Raw genomic sequence first — 15,981 nt, 5'->3', positions numbered from 1 at the left:
TCATGTTGTCAATAACAATATTGTCAATATTGTCACAGGTGAGGTACTTTAGCACCCTTACGTTCTGTAGTCTGGTTGCTTCACAAAATAACTGTAGGGAAAAAACATTGGAATGTCAGAAGCACTAGTAGGGATTTTTCCCTATTTTGTGTCTTGCATCGGTGATAATGATCATTTAGGGCAGCCTCCAATCTCCTCATCTCTAACCCACCAAAAACATGTGATATGTCAGATTATGATTTATAGCATTGATATATACCACATAAACGACTGATGACTGGTCATTTAGCTGGGCAAGTCCTCCTGGTTTGAAGTGCATTGTTTTAGGAAAGGTATAAAGCCTCTATCCACCTTATTTTTGCCAATAAAAATGAATAATAATAATTTTCTTCATAACAGGTTTCTTGTACTCAGAATTGGTCTTTTAATTGTGATTTAGGTCACATGTACGTCATGTTGCTTTTCATCTACAGGTTGAACTCTGATCCACAATCTATTGGAGAAGTACAGCATGATGAATAATGAGCAGTATCAGTCTGTGCCAATCAAGGAGAAGCAAATGAACATCATCAGTATCAAAGCCATAGAAGACATTGGATATGATCTTCAAGATTCTATTGTAAGTTTCACATTTTAAATGTTTTTACTTAAATGTTCAAATTGATGTCAGTTATGCAAGAGAGCCCACTGTGGCACTTGTCTCATAAATGTAAATGAGATGATATTATTATTTTACAACAAACACAGAGGTAAATCATCATACCTGGGTGGGTTTACAGTCTTGAGAGCGAGGGGCTGGAGCGAGGGCATCTTGGAGGCTTTGATGTATGGCTTTATAGTTGAGTCTAATATTAGCGCCTGGCTCCTCTCACTCCTCTCAAGTAACAACAGAGATCAGTTTGTGACTTGAGGCTTGCTTCATTCTGAAAGACAGAAAGAACAGACAGACATAAAACAGTTGAAGATTAAGAGAGAGTGAGGCAGGTTTCTTACTGCGACCGGGAGATGGATTTACCCCAGAACGAAGGTGCTGGCTCTCAACCTCTGTCTGCCTGCAAACAAGCACACTTCTTAAGGGATGTGATCTTTCACGGAAAGTTTCAGGTGAGTGGGAGGTCAGAGATTATTTAGGAAGTTTTAGGACTTTAATACCATATATTAAGTAGTGTATGTGCAATACCTGCTGTTAATTATGACTATTATTTATTGCTTTATTGACGATTTGATAAATGTCCATAAGTTACATGTGGATCAGTAGGTAAAGTGCACGAGCACATGCTAGATCTATATGCACTAATGCGTTTTGCTCCTAAACGATGAGCACATGTCCCCATAAGATGAAGGGGGATGCCAGAGGAAATGTTATACCTCTGAACACAGTCAGCAGTTGCTGGATCAGTTGCAGTCGCTCTCTTAAAACAGCTGACCTCATGAATTAGGACTTCAACAAATATTTCCTATCTAAGATTACTGTCGCACAGTTTGTTAGTGCTAAAGTCCAGACTGCATTTTATAGAGAACACATCACATCTAGTAATCTCAACAGGGCATTATCATGAACGACACAGATATCTGCTTACCCTACTCACACTTGCATATCGTCTATAGCATTGATGAAATGATAAATAACGGTCAGATTATGCACAGTTGTTTTGCTCTGTTGTGATTACTAATGAGAGTTGCTTACATTGTGGTTCCCATAGATGTAATAAGAGCCCATAGCTGTCGCCATAGTTCACACTCTCAAGTTCAAGGTTACTCATGTCAGATGTTATTGAGCAGTGTATTAGCGCCTGTATGTCACACATCGATGAACAGATCCGTCATCAGTCGGACCAACATCTCAGGCCCAAAGGTGATGAAACAAGGTCAAAATATTAACAACATCTCCAGCGATTTGTCTCTATGCAAAACATGGACACTTCACATTGTCCTCTTGGGGAGATATACTATAGGAGAAATAATTCTTCCTTTGCTGCAACAGGGTTTCACAGAAGTTCATATTAAACTACACAAAGATGAATGAATATGCACCTAAGATATTGTCCTTAAACCTCACATCGCAGTACAAGCGTATGTGCTCACACTTTTTTATCAACTGTTTATTTATGTGAAATATATTAGTAGCTAATTATGAAATTATTTTCATGATTAAGAAAACATTCATTTGACAGCTCAAAGAAGGCCTATATAAAGTTGGGCCTGTCATGGATTTTCCTCACATGTTAGACACATTAGATACAGACTGCTGAGTGTCTTTTAAAGGCATATACCGTTGGTTATTGTGTACATTTTCAATAACCAAAATGCATCAGTGTCATTTATATTGTGTCCCTTTTGACTTTGATTAACTGGCAAATGTTTGCACACAATGTATAAGTGTTATAATCGGTTCTTGTTAATTTACTAACATTGTACATGCATCCAGCAATGCTAATGGACTGCTACACAACTAATATAGTATACCAACTAATAAATTGTCTTCAGCACTAAAACGTTTGCATCACATCTATCACGTGATTGTCAGTGTCCTTCTGTTTGCTGTGATGATGAAGATCCTGCTCAGTCCATTTAGTTAGAACTGAGAGTTCAGGATCTAAAACTGAGCAAAACTACACAACATGCAAAGCCATATTTGCTAGCAGGAGTATTGTATGCATGATAAAGAGGACATGTTAAACAAAGGATCAGAATACACTACCAGTCACAGGTTTGGATACAACTCTTCTCATTCTTCATTATCACTGCTTTGCACATTTTAGAATAATAATAATAATAACAAAGAGTAAAATAACTTTCATTTACGTATGAGAACGATGTGACACAAATAAAAGCTTCTGCCACACGTGCAGCTATTCTTTCAATATCCACTGCAAAAACCCCTGTAGTTTAGCAAAGAATATCATAAGCCAGTGTTTATATTTGTCTGTAAACTAATTTCAAGCACTTCAGCAGAACACTTAAGATCAAAAGTTTTCAGGGTCATGAGAAACATACATTTCATCAAGTGTAGGCTATTCACAGAGATTATCACTATTAATCCTTATCATAATAGTGCTATTTTGAAACCATATGAAGAGTGTTTACTTGCTCAGCTCATTATTTTATAGTTGACAATGGCACTCATTCTTTCAGCTGACGAGTCAGATGCTGCCCCATCTTGACCTTTCACTGGACGCTGGCCCACACACACACACACACACACACACACACACACACACACACACGCAGCCTGGCTCATGTTTTGTCCTCCCCTGTCCTCCCAGTTCCTGAAGTCTCTCGCTCCTGAGGAGAACACACAATGCCGGCGGGGTCTGTATTTCCAGGACGGCAAGAGGCGGGTGGACTACATCCTCACCTACCACATCAAGAAGAGCAGCAGCTCCCGGCGGCACAGAGACAACGCCTTCACCCGCACCCTGCGGAGGGGTCGAGCGCCGCCTGCGCCCGCAGCCAAAGAGGACACCGAGGCCGGCTCGCCTGACCTCAGCATGGACCACCACGACGACGACAAGTGCTTACGGCGCGAGGAGTTCGAGAGTAACCTGGTGGAGATGGGCCTGGAGCTGGAGCGGGACGAGGAGGTATGTGTGATGATGGAGCCTGCATTCCTGCTCCGCAAGGCTTTTGTTTGCTGGAGGTTTGTTTTGTCTTTTGGCTGAGCTCAGCTGTTTTACCATGAAAAAGGGCCACAAAAGACACATTGTGGTGTCACACTGCAGCGGCTATGACATGAGACGCGCAGAACTCAAAACTCCTGTTTGGAGCTGACACACTGAGAGCCTTCACTCTTGTTCATGGTGTTTGCTCTGAAATACTGCTCACTATGAGACTTCTGACACCAGCTGTGCTGTTGTACTGAATATCATCATGGCTGGGATTGAGCCGTGGACACAATGATACTACAGCATGATTGTGGCTGTGATTAAGTGTCTATTTACGCTTGTTTACACTGACTCCACCACCAGTGTGTGATTGGGCTAGTCAACACTACAAAGGACGGTAGTTCAGTAACCGCTCCAGTGGCGTCGATGGTAAAGTCCGTGCCAAAGTCATATTTGACGCAATCGACTCGAGTTCTAATCAATCCAACTTTTTTCTCCCTTTTCAAGTCAAATATCACATTCGAAAGGCATTTATTTTCAATAAAAATGAAGAAAATGATCGAAAAGTTGAAAATAGGGTAGGTGTAGGGAGGGCTTTATCATCCCAATAAGATGGCATACATTTAATAATTTGAATTGAAACTGTAATTTACACTCAATACGTTATTACTGCACACTGTTTTATAAAGTACTACAATATTGAGGTGTATATATTTGCCAATATTTGCAACAAGTAGAACAAATAGCAGAAAATCCTGCAGTTTTAGTGTAAATAGAATCTATAGCTATTTGCACTTAGTGTACTTAGGATATTGCTAATAAAATACTGCTACTTTCACATTTTTTTATTACAACAATTCTGTAAACAAGTCATTGATATTAAGTTTGACATTATCTGATCAAATGTTTCGCTCTGCTGCCCGCTCTGTACTGGAACATGTCTGTTATCCTCCAAACACAAGCAGAGAAATACAAACAGTCAAGCATCTCATTGACTATGAGTACGCTGCTTAGCCAATCAAACTTAAGGACTGGAACTAAAGAATACAGTCACACCTCACTACTGTGTAAAGGAACATTTGATTTGTGCTCCTGAAGTAACTGGAGAGGTGACCTTATTAAGTCCACCCAAATCCAAGCTTTCCATGCATTCTCATTTCTGAACAGGTTTCCAGTAAAGAGGGGAATTATGCTGGAGAATACTGTCTTATTGAAACACTCGAGTTTTGTCATCAACTGACTTAAAGGTGCATTGTATTGACTGTCATATTGATGGGTACTGCAGTCCAAATGTTATTTTCCTCTGATCACAGGGCTTTTTAGGTCATCTGCCGGCTGGTGTTTTCTGGCGACTGGTAACCGGGGTGTTGAAACACTATTGGGTAAACTGGAAGTGGGCAGAGTCACACAGACCAAACATTCCCACATCAAACGCTCATATCATTGTAGAATAGCTGGCTGTAGCGTTGTTTTTCAGAGAAACAAATAGCTGAACTTAGTATGTTTCCTAAAAATTTGCAAACATATTATGGTTTTAGTTTAATTTGATCAATTAATACAGTCCAAAATAATTTCTTACAGTACCTTTACAGGGATCAATTGTGAAAAAGAAGTGCGCTTAATTGTATTGAATGTGCACTTGTAGTTTTAGAATACTGTTCCATGAATAACTACACATGAACACATGAGTAACACAATATTAGCACTCTAGTAACTAACAAGAAACTCTGATTAATGGATTAGTTAGTAATAGTGCTTAGTCCAATGTGGTAGTTCACTATTAACTCATCAGTAACTATTATTTGTTCATACCTCCCTAAGAACTACTAAGAATAACTGTATACAGGTTCATAATTAATATGAATAATACATAATGTATATTAATTAATTCTAAAGTAAAGGTCATGGTAACCCACTAGTAATGACTTGCGTATTACCAAATCCTTCAGAAGGAATGACTAATTATTTGGATCAGTTTTCTGAAGTGAAGATCATAATATAACTCTGATAACTGATCTTCACTTTAGAAAACTGATCCAAGTAGTTTCTTCAGAAGGATTTGGTCATTCTTGAGTCATTACTAGTGGGTTACCATGACCTTCATTTTAGATTTAATTATACATTATGCATAATTCACATTAATTATGAAGCTGTATACAGTAGTTATTTGTAGTTCTCCAGGATATATATGAAAAAATAGTAGTTATTGATTAGCTAATAGTGAACTATCAGTGCTATTACTTACTAAATCACTAATCAGAGTTTCTTGTCAGGTAATAGTAGTTACTACAATGTTAATAGTGCATTAGTCTCTTGTTCCTGTAGTTATTCATTAACAAAGGATCAGTATTCTAAAGTGTTACTGATTTAATGATATACACTTGTTCTTTCAAGTACTTATTTTGATATATTGATTAACATACTAAAGCTCATATAAAGTAATTGATTATATTGTAGAAAACTGTAGAAAACTTCACCCTGAAGGCATCCTAGGTGTATATGACTTTCTTCTTTTAGATGAATCCAATCGGAGTTATATGAAAAAATTGTCCTGGCTCTTTCAAGCTTTATAATAGCAGGTGTTTTTGTTCAACTGTCCAAAAGTAGTCAAATAAAGTGTGCACATCCATATTAAAACGTGCCTCACACGGCTCCGGGGGAATGGATGCGTTTCTGTAAGACAAATATCTATTTATATGTGCATATTATCCAGTATATATGCATGTTGTTCAGGTTTCAATAGAAATTACATTGCAGTATATTTTAGTTTACCATAGTACATTTTTGGCAGCACACTTTAAAAGTTTCTCTAAAGTTAATTCTATAAAGTCAATTTAATTATAAATTGAAACTATAATAAATGTACTTGCAATCTGACTATAGTAAGCCAAGAGTCCAAATAATTAGATTCATTTGAATTGTTAAGTATGCTCATGTATACTGTTTCCGCACTCTTTTTAAAGTATGCTAAAGTGTTCCTCTTTTTCACAAGAGATAGGTCCTGCTAAAGTGAAAACTCTGCCATCATTTACTCCTTCTACTGTCATTTAATCTAAATCTTCAAATTCCATTAAATACACACATGATTTTGATTAATAAGCTTAACTAATGAAAGAAATGCTGATCAAACTAGACAGATATGTATAACAATTGTAATATTTGACCATTGTTGGCATCTACTCAACAATAACCAAACATAACTAATCAGTCTGCACTTTTGATCTGGATGTTTCTTTAATCTGATCGTAGTCCTTTTCACCTGTTCTTATCTTATTCTTCTTTTCTCTGGATGAGCATCTGTTAGGGCTGTCTCCTTCTCTCTTTTTAGGTTCTGTAGTCTCTGGTCCCTCACAGTTTATCATGTCCAGTTTGTTTCTGAATTAAAGATCAGTAGCTCAATGTGTCAACAGTTCCTCATAAGCTTACATGACCCAAACAAACAAACAAACATTTTTGTGTATGTGTGTGTTTCTGTAAATGTATTATTTTTTCTTCAGTTTTTTACTTGATGCTCTATCTTTGTTTTTAGGGTGACCTTTTAACATTCTGTCTAGGTGTAACAGACCTCACTCCCCTGATCTCAAAAAGAGGCGACTGACGCTAGGGGCCGTGGCCTCCTCGTTAGAGCGCCCGTCTCCCGCGCTGGAGGCTGCGGTTCGAATCCTGCTCGCAGCGGGTGGAGTGGAACCGGTTACATAGGGTCTAGAGATGAACAATAGCCTTTTTGGCTAATTCTGACACATTTACAGTTATGTTTATTAATGTCCATTGCCTCTGTAAACAACTAAAAAAAAAATGAAACAAGACTTGTATATTTCCAGAATATAATTACTGACAGAGCATTAATCCTTATAATTTAGCTCAAGAATGTTCTTAAAGATTTTCATTTAAAAGAAAAAAAAAATAAATTCTTGCTTTTAAATAGACAATCTCATATGATTTATTTTATCGGAGTGTCTATTTACACTAAGTGCAAATAGCCCATCTTGTTGGCAAAGGCTATTTACACTAACTCCGCCCACTAACCTGTGATTGGGTTAGTCAAAATTAAAAAAAGAAGCAAGTTCAACATCAGTTTCAGTGGCGTAGATGATAAGGCACGTGCTTTTTGACGCGAGCGACCCGAGTTCGAGCCCACCTTTTGCCAAACATTTTTTTCTCCCTTTTCAAATCTCATATCGCATCAGAAAGGCATTTATTTTCAATAAAAATTAAGGAAATAATAAAAAAGTTGAAAATAAAGTATTGGGTAGGGTTAGGGTAGGTGTAGGGAGGGCTTTATTGTCCCAATAAGGTGGCATCCATTTAATAAATTTGAATTAAAATTATAATTTACACTCAGTGCGTTATTATTGCGTACTGTTTTATAATGTACTACAATACTGAGGTGCCGATAATTGCCACTATTTGCAATAAGTAGTATAAATAACAGAAAATCTAGCTATTTTAACAGTGTAAATAGAATCCATTGCTATTTGCACTTAGTGTACATAGCATCTGCCTTATTTTATTGCTATGATTTATTAATATCAGTTTTGACACATGATAGCAGGAACACAGTTTTGGCACAGCTTCTACGGTGACTGTAAGACAGTAGCAACACATGATCCCAAATGACTCAAGAACTGAACATTCATTCGGCTCCAAATTGTAAAATGACAGAAACAAGTGTGCATCTGCTGTGAAATCATTTCTCTCTCTTTTTATATTCGTAAATGCAACAGCAGGTTGGTTTTTTTCAGTTGGTGTGGCCTTGTTAGGGTCTCTTTGCCTTTTTTCAGCATTAAGGCTATATTGTGAATCTGTTAGCTGTGACATTACAGCACAACCTCTCACAACTGCTACACACAAACATTAGTGATGTGTTTTCTTCACTGGCTTTCAGACTAGGATTAATGTAGTACTGTATATTCACATATATGTTCAAAGAATGAGATTTACATGTGTGCACCTGTTCTTCTCTGTGTGCATTTGCAACTTTATGAGCATGTATGACTACATATAAAACCACGTATAGTCCTGGTCATGTGGTTATGTCATTAAATACCTTGTAGAATTACATGAATTTCCTAATTAGCGAAAGTAATGATGATCACAGCTTTTGAGCTGTTTGTTTTTGGCTGTGAGACTCACCCTGTCCTGGAGTCTATGTAAGGCATATGCATCAGGTCACACGTGGTCTGCTGCGCAGTGCACATGCTGTGAGGTGTAGGGCTCATCATCCCAGTCTGGCTTGGGTCATTTCCTGATTCCATTGCTCCTGCTTCTCCTCTTGGTATTTCTTCAGTGCAGTGTCGCTTTAAATACATGTAAGTGCTGGAACTCTATTAAGTTTCATTAGTTATCTGCCATAAAAGTAGAGGCCCCAAACTTGGCAGGATGGTCCCAATCGTGCAGAGCTACTCAGGCACACAGACACACATTCTGCCACATTAGACACTATTTGTGTTTTGGTCCATAACTCTGGAGCCATAACGGCTTGCATTAAAATTATTTTCTTATATATCATTGAGTTAGACTCTACATGTATATTTTTTGCTTTATTAAACATTTTCTGTGTTTTTTTATCTATTTTTTTAAGTACATTTTTAAGCTCCTCCCAGGCTGTTTGTTTGATTTGCATGAAACTTAATGAACTCATTCAATGCCCAGACACTCGTGACAAAAAGGTGTATATAATTAGGGTTGAAGCCAAACTCTGCAGGACAGTGGTCCTCAGGAATGGGTTTGGACACCCCTGCTGAAGCAGATCTCTACAGGTGGCACTGGGGAGGAGGAGGGTAAACAACAGTTCTCATAATCACACAGCAGGGAGATCGCAGGCAAGGGGACAAAATACATGGCTGCGTGGATTCAGAAGTGAAATGAATCGATGTGTTTGTGTAAGAAAACTGTATTTAAAACTTTACAAAAGCATAATCTCTAGTTTGCGCTAACTGTCGTACGCACGTTTACGAGAGAGTGGTGTTTCAGTAGGACGTAGGTGAAGGACAGTTCATATCCTATCCTGAAAAGTCTGTCTTGCAGAGATTGACTAAAAATGAGCTCCTAAAACTTACTGCTGGATTCTGGAAGATAGATTCTTCAAACAGTGGTACCAGAGCTGGTCCTTCAAGAGTCACTCTCAACTTATCTGTCCATAAAGCCTATAAAAAATGAGTCTTCATGTATTTCAAAACACTTCAGCATGTTATTCTTATTAAGTAAGGGTAATATTTTAGGATTAATTCTTAATTCTTTTGCAGTTAACATGTGTCTTTTCTTCTCCATCTGCTTTTTCTGACCCCACTGACCCAGAGAGCATTTTGCTGTCAAATGGTCTGTATTGCATTAGTTTTGATTATTTCTCATGGGGATTTAATTTTTGACTTTTCAGTGTGAGTTAAATCTTTTTTTGGGGCTCATTTTATCTGTAAAATAAAACCTGCCTAATAATTCTGCACACCTGAATATGAGGAGTTTTTAACTTCCAGCCTTCATTGACAATTATATGACTTCTAAATGATTAAATACTAAATTAATAGTAGTTATTAAGATTGATGTGGTTTGGAATTGGTAAAATGTGCTTGGGAAAAAAAATATGACCAGAATATCAAGGTGCCTGATTATTATGCAAGCACTGATATCTTATTTCCTGGCTTACGTTCTCATTCTATTTTTACAATGTTGCACGTTATTAAACACACACACACACACACACACACACACATTGACTCTAATCACGCCTGGGATTTCTCAGATTGACTTGGGTATTACTCACAGACCTGAACCGGCTTACCATTTAAAATATGACCTGAACCTATCTGTTTGGGTGGACATGTGAAGACCTCTACTCTAGACCATACTGGCAAAAACAGATATTTTAGATTTGTTTAGGATGGCCCCATGAATATCAGCTCTGCTTGTACAGGCACTGCAACTGTCGGTGTGAAAGTTGCAGAAACAAATTCCTTTAACAACTTTTCTGTGTTTTCTGTGTTTCAGACAAAGACTCCTGGGGTGGGCTTCGTGAAGATTCATGCTCCGTGGAGCGTTCTCTGTCGAGAGGCTGAATTCATGAAACTGAAGATGCCTACCAAAAAAGTAACGTTGATCTAGAGGAACATGCACAGCTGCTGTGTGTCAAGCAGAGATGTAATGAGTAAATGTGATGCTGTGCTCTTACTGTAGGTGTATGAAGTGAAGCACAGCAGTGGCGTAATGGAAAAGATCAACGCGTTCATCAGCAAACTAACAGATCCTCTTCATCCAAACTTAGAAGAGAACAGGATTCAGAAAGCGAAGCACCTCTCGTACCCGTTCTCCAGGGAAAAGCAGCATCTGTTAGTGTCTGCTTCCACAACAACATCCTTTCTCAAGCATGAAACACATCTAAATATCTCTTACATGTACTGTTAGGCATTCAGGTGATTTGTGACCTTCACATGGCTGAACCAATGTTACGCTTTCATTGTACTCAACTTTCAAAGACATAAAGGCCTATTCACACTGAGAGCAATATAAAATAGAACAGCGTATCTCTTTGGACCCCTTCACGCAAATTAAGAAATTCTGTAATTAAGCCCCAAGTGTACTTCAGTTTCATCTTAGAATGAAATTATATATATTATGGTCACACAAAAAGGACCGTTGGGTATGAAATCACCGCTTGGCATGTTTTCATTGCCGATTTCAAGTAGTTATGGACCAGAGTGCATTTGACTTTTGTTCAGGATTTACAAAGACAGTTACACATCTGATTTGTGTGAATGGGCCTTAATACTAGGAATTGATTCAAACACTGGACGCATGCAAAAATGTACTGAAAAATGAAATGAAAACATACTTGTGACCTTTCGTTGTTACAGGTTTGATTTGTCTGACAAAGATTCCTTTTTTGACAGTAAAACAAGAAGTTCGTTAGTAAGTATAAAGAATTTGTTAAATGTACAGCATTAAAGGGGACCTATTTTGCTCCTTTTATCCCCAGAGCGTATAAGTTTTAGCTCAAAATACCCCACAGATATTTTTTTATAGCTTGTTCAAATTGCCACTTAGGGTATGAGCCCAAACGCTCTGATATTGAGTATATTGCTTTAATGCAAATGAGCTGGTACTCCCGGAGAAGAGGGCGGAGCTTAGCAGTGCTAGCCTATGCAAATAAACATTCCCCTTTTAGTACAAGCCTGTTATCTTTACAGAAAATATACTCTGTTTCAAAGACAGTTATCTGATTATACTGTGCATAGTAAATTTGCGTTTATGAATTACACAGATGGGGAGTGTAACGAGGGGGCATTGTCATTTAGATCCATGTGCAGCTTTATTAGATCCACAGAATAGTCATACAAGCAAAGGTCAATCACAGACGGTAAACACAACGTAGACAAGGCAGAATCATAAACCCAGTTCAGGCTGAGGGTCAGGGCAGGCAGCAGACAGAGAATAGAGCAGGTTAACAAGGCAGGCTGAGTCAGAGTAGGCAGGCAGAGTTCGTTCAGAATCGATATAACAGTCCAGGCCGGCAACAGGAAATCAAACACGGGAATAACGCTCGGAAATGTCTGCATGGGCCAGAACAAGACTTCGACTTCCACTGAGAGAGGGGAATGACTGGTTTATATATGCTAGTAGATGAGGAACACCTGTGCAGGTAATCAGTCTCAGGTACGGGGTGACATGGGAAATGGAGTCCGAATGATGATGTTAGTACTCAGGAGATGGTTCCCTCTGGTGGTGATCGGAGGGAGCCACAGAGGCTGAGTTTGTGACAGGGAGAACTGCGGGATAAAAATAACAACATAGCTGGTCTCATGCTATCACAAACTTTATAAGTCCCACTTCTGATTATGAGCTCGACAACTTCAAGCGATCGACTCACATTGCTTTCACATGCAACTTTTAACTACCTCATTCCTATTCACGATCATTCTGTGGCGCGTGAAGGCAGCATCAGTGAAAACACACAGAGACAATGATAGCTTTAGCAATTAGCCTTACAGAGTGCCAAGAAGCTCTTTCAGAAAGGCCATTTAGAAAACAAACACATGATACTTACTTTGTCTGGAACAAAGTGTACGTTTGCACATGAAGTGTTGGTATTGATTCATAAACATTTAGGGGACTTTAATGATTTTTTCCTGGATATTTCCTTTGAAAATGAAGTGTCCTCGGCTCAGATGAGGGGAGATTATGGCGACTCCTATGTTTATTAGAGCATCCCAAAACACAACACTTGCAAAGCCTCTTTGGCGCTGACATTGTATATATCTCCAGTAATGGCGGACCGCAGCTTCTCACTCAGGGCTGTGTTTATGCTAATAGAGCAGAGAGCGTCACAAATGGGTGGGACTTTTTCCCCTCGGTGACGTGAACAGAGGGAGAATATGAAATGTTTGGAGACACTGTTCATGGTTTATTGGTTTTATTAAAATATGAGTGGGTGGATTTTTAACATTATAGGCTGGTTGTTTTCACACACCCTATAAAAGTGATTTTTGCATAATAGGTCCCCTTTAAAGCCATATTTAATCATCTGAATATTTGGACTTTACTTCCCATGAATTAAATGTTTTATTATGTGCATTATTGTAGGTATTTGCAGTTTTGAAGCGAACCAAGTGCACAAAAGCGAAATTTAGCATGGGTAAGCTACTGCTTTGTCTATACAATTGAGAGAATTAGAAATGTAATTTCTTGAGTTTTTGAAAATAAATAGCGCCGCTTGAGCTTAAGTAATGGTGCTTTGTTAGCCAACTTTTAGTACCCAATTTTATGCCCAATTCATTTGCACCATTGAAAGCAAAACTGTAACTGAATGAATAATCCAGTATGTAATTTTCACACGTTGTTCAGGAATAACTAGTCTGCTTGGGAGCGGTGTTTATTTGGCTGCTTATCCATTACATGATGTAAGTACTTCTGTTGAACTGTTTTTAAGGATCTTATCTGTACAGAACTGATCAACACTGTTGCATTATTATAGTGACACCTAGACTTATCGAGTTGTAAGTACAGACCAGTTGTCCAACTTGCTTGATTAATAGATGCAAATCTTTTTAGCGCTGGAATTTTCAACAGGATATGATATGCTGCTTTCTTTCCTTACAGGGCGATGTTGATGGGGAAAACGCAGAGCCAAATGACAGAAAGGTGAGTTATTGTTCCGTCTATATTTTATATTGCCAAAAAAAAAAAAGACTGAGACTTTGAACAGAATCAGATGGTTTCTGCTATTAAGCAAGAGTGAGTTTCGGAGCGAGAAACTCCCAGCTACTAGCATGGTTTAATGAAGCTAGTTCTAAAGAAAATTAACTTTTAAGTCATGCCTGTGACAAAACCCCAAACCATGTGTGGTCTAGGACTAAAGCTGAGCTCGTTGGCCAAAATCAAATACAGCACTACACCTAGACAACAGCATAGTGCCATCAAGACCAAACACTCTTTTTCCTGATGAGCTGATGCTCTGAATCAGGTGTGGTAAATAAAGAAGACAAACAACAAGTGCTGCTTCCCAGGATTGGAAGCCACTGTATTAGGCCTGCCGAACATACTGAGCGTGTTTCCATCACAGTTCATAGATCAGGGAAAATGTCATTTCCCAGCAGGCCAATGACCTGAAGCACACAGCAAAAACTATTAATTGAACGCATGCAGCTGCAAAGACAACAGTTGAGATATAGCTTCAGTCTGGAGGTGAAGATAAGCGCTGTTTCATCATGCCATGCTTTTATTTCAGCTGCTGTATGAAGAGTGGGCCAGCTACAGTGTCTTTTATAAGTACCAGCCCATTGGTTTAGTCAGGTAAGTCTCAAACTCTCTGATGTTTCAGTGTTTCAGGTCCATTAGAAACATCTCGGTTATCTTACAGGAAGTACTTCGGAGAGAAGATCGGTCTGTACTTTGCTTGGCTTGGTGTTTACACCCAGATGCTGATCCCTGCTTCCTTAGTAGGGGTCATTGTGTTCCTCTATGGATGTGTTACTGTTGATGACGACATTCCCAGGTCAGTTGAAGCAAAACAAAACCTTTAGTGAACGCTTAAAGTGCAAGACACAATCGTATATGTGTTTATTATTATTAAGACTGAAAGAAAGCGGCGTTATCATTGTGATCAAAGTGTAATTACTCTCAAGCAGAAGGTTTTTCAGATTTCAGAAGCAAAATGGTTACTTTATTTTAGTATGGACAAACTTAAAAAAAATAAAAGAAATTAATTAAAAAATCAGCCTGGACATTTTCATTCAGGACAGAAGACAAAATGACCATTGACAAACTGATCCAGTTCTGTCTTGTCTGGCAAAGCAGCAGTTTGAGAGGATCACACACCGATTCTACTGCCAGCTGTGGTTTAAACAAAACCACTAATAAAATGACCCAAGACAATTTTAGAGTGTAGTTCCTCAAAACATCTTTGACAAGGTCTATTTTAATAACTGGAAGTGCTATTAACTCACATCTCACGTCTCAGTTAAGTACAGTTGCATAACAGTTTTCTTGCTTTGTGACGGCAACAAATACTGTTGGGTAATAAAGTACGAGCCCCCCATTCTCAATATAAACCCTCAAACTTTTTAAGAGGAAGTTCATGCTTTGAGAAAGAGCATATAAAACCAAACATCTGTCTTTAGGTCCCTCTGGAGTGTGTCACGGTCAGGATATTATGACAGCATGAGAAGGGTCTGATGGAGCCGATTCTGCAGTTTTTATACAGAAACCACAACTCAGTTTTGGGGCTGAAAGAGTAGAACTAATAAGAATATTGATCATCACCTGCTCTAAAGAACGCATGAAAATTATTTAATTTTAGTTTCTTTTAAAATGACTCTTTATAATGAGCTCAGAAGGAATGTGAGTTGACACTTTCCAAAAAATGACACAACATAAGGCTTGAAAAGGATTTCTTTTTAAATGGTCAGTGAAAAGAGTTTCTTAACCTTTAGAAAATAAAAGAGGTTAAATACAAATTCATGAAAGCATGTTATAAAAACACCACACATAATCAGTTCAGGTACTCAGTTAATGTCCGGTGTGGTAGTTCTTGACTTGTTCTGTGTTCAGTATGGAGATCTGTGACCAGCGGAAGAACATCACCATGTGTCCGCTGTGTGACCGCGTGTGCAGCTACTGGAACCTGAGCACGGCGTGCGGGACAGCCCGGGCCAGCCATCTGTTCGATAACCCTGCCACCGTCTTCTTCTCCATCTTCATGGCGCTGTGGGGTGAGATCGGATCTCATTTCTGACCTCCATCAGCGCAGCAGCGCTCATAGCGTTCGTGTTTAAGCACCCTCGAGGCACTGGGCAAGTTAGCCTGTATGTCAGGTGTGTTTATTGTGTTCTGCAAACCCTTGGCAGACTGTGACGGATGCGAGTAGCTGTAGGGTTAGGGTTGAGGT

The 15,981-nt window shown here is 38.7% G+C and overlaps 1 protein-coding gene across 1 annotated transcript in view; it reads left to right on the top strand.

Moving 5' to 3' along the window:
- Positions 1–492: 492 nt before the first annotated feature.
- LOC306868103 (anoctamin-1-like) overlaps positions 493–15,981 on the top strand; it is a 47,675-nt gene continuing 32,186 nt past the window's right edge. Inside the window, exons 1-11 of the mRNA XM_079414126.1 lie at positions 493–619; positions 3,267–3,584; positions 10,590–10,688; positions 10,776–10,927; positions 11,453–11,507; positions 13,179–13,230; positions 13,440–13,495; positions 13,695–13,736; positions 14,323–14,387; positions 14,455–14,589; positions 15,645–15,805. Coding sequence (XP_079270252.1) covers positions 512–619; positions 3,267–3,584; positions 10,590–10,688; positions 10,776–10,927; positions 11,453–11,507; positions 13,179–13,230; positions 13,440–13,495; positions 13,695–13,736; positions 14,323–14,387; positions 14,455–14,589; positions 15,645–15,805 — 1,243 coding nt within the window. The 5' untranslated portion in view covers positions 493–511. The remainder of the gene's footprint in view (positions 620–3,266; positions 3,585–10,589; positions 10,689–10,775; positions 10,928–11,452; positions 11,508–13,178; positions 13,231–13,439; positions 13,496–13,694; positions 13,737–14,322; positions 14,388–14,454; positions 14,590–15,644; positions 15,806–15,981) is intronic.

The sequence above is a fragment of the Barbus barbus genome (assembly GCF_936440315.1).
Source record: "Barbus barbus genome assembly, chromosome: 50".
Classification (NCBI taxonomy): Eukaryota; Metazoa; Chordata; class Actinopteri; order Cypriniformes; family Cyprinidae; genus Barbus; species Barbus barbus.
This window is presented reverse-complemented; position numbering and strand designations above follow the sequence as displayed.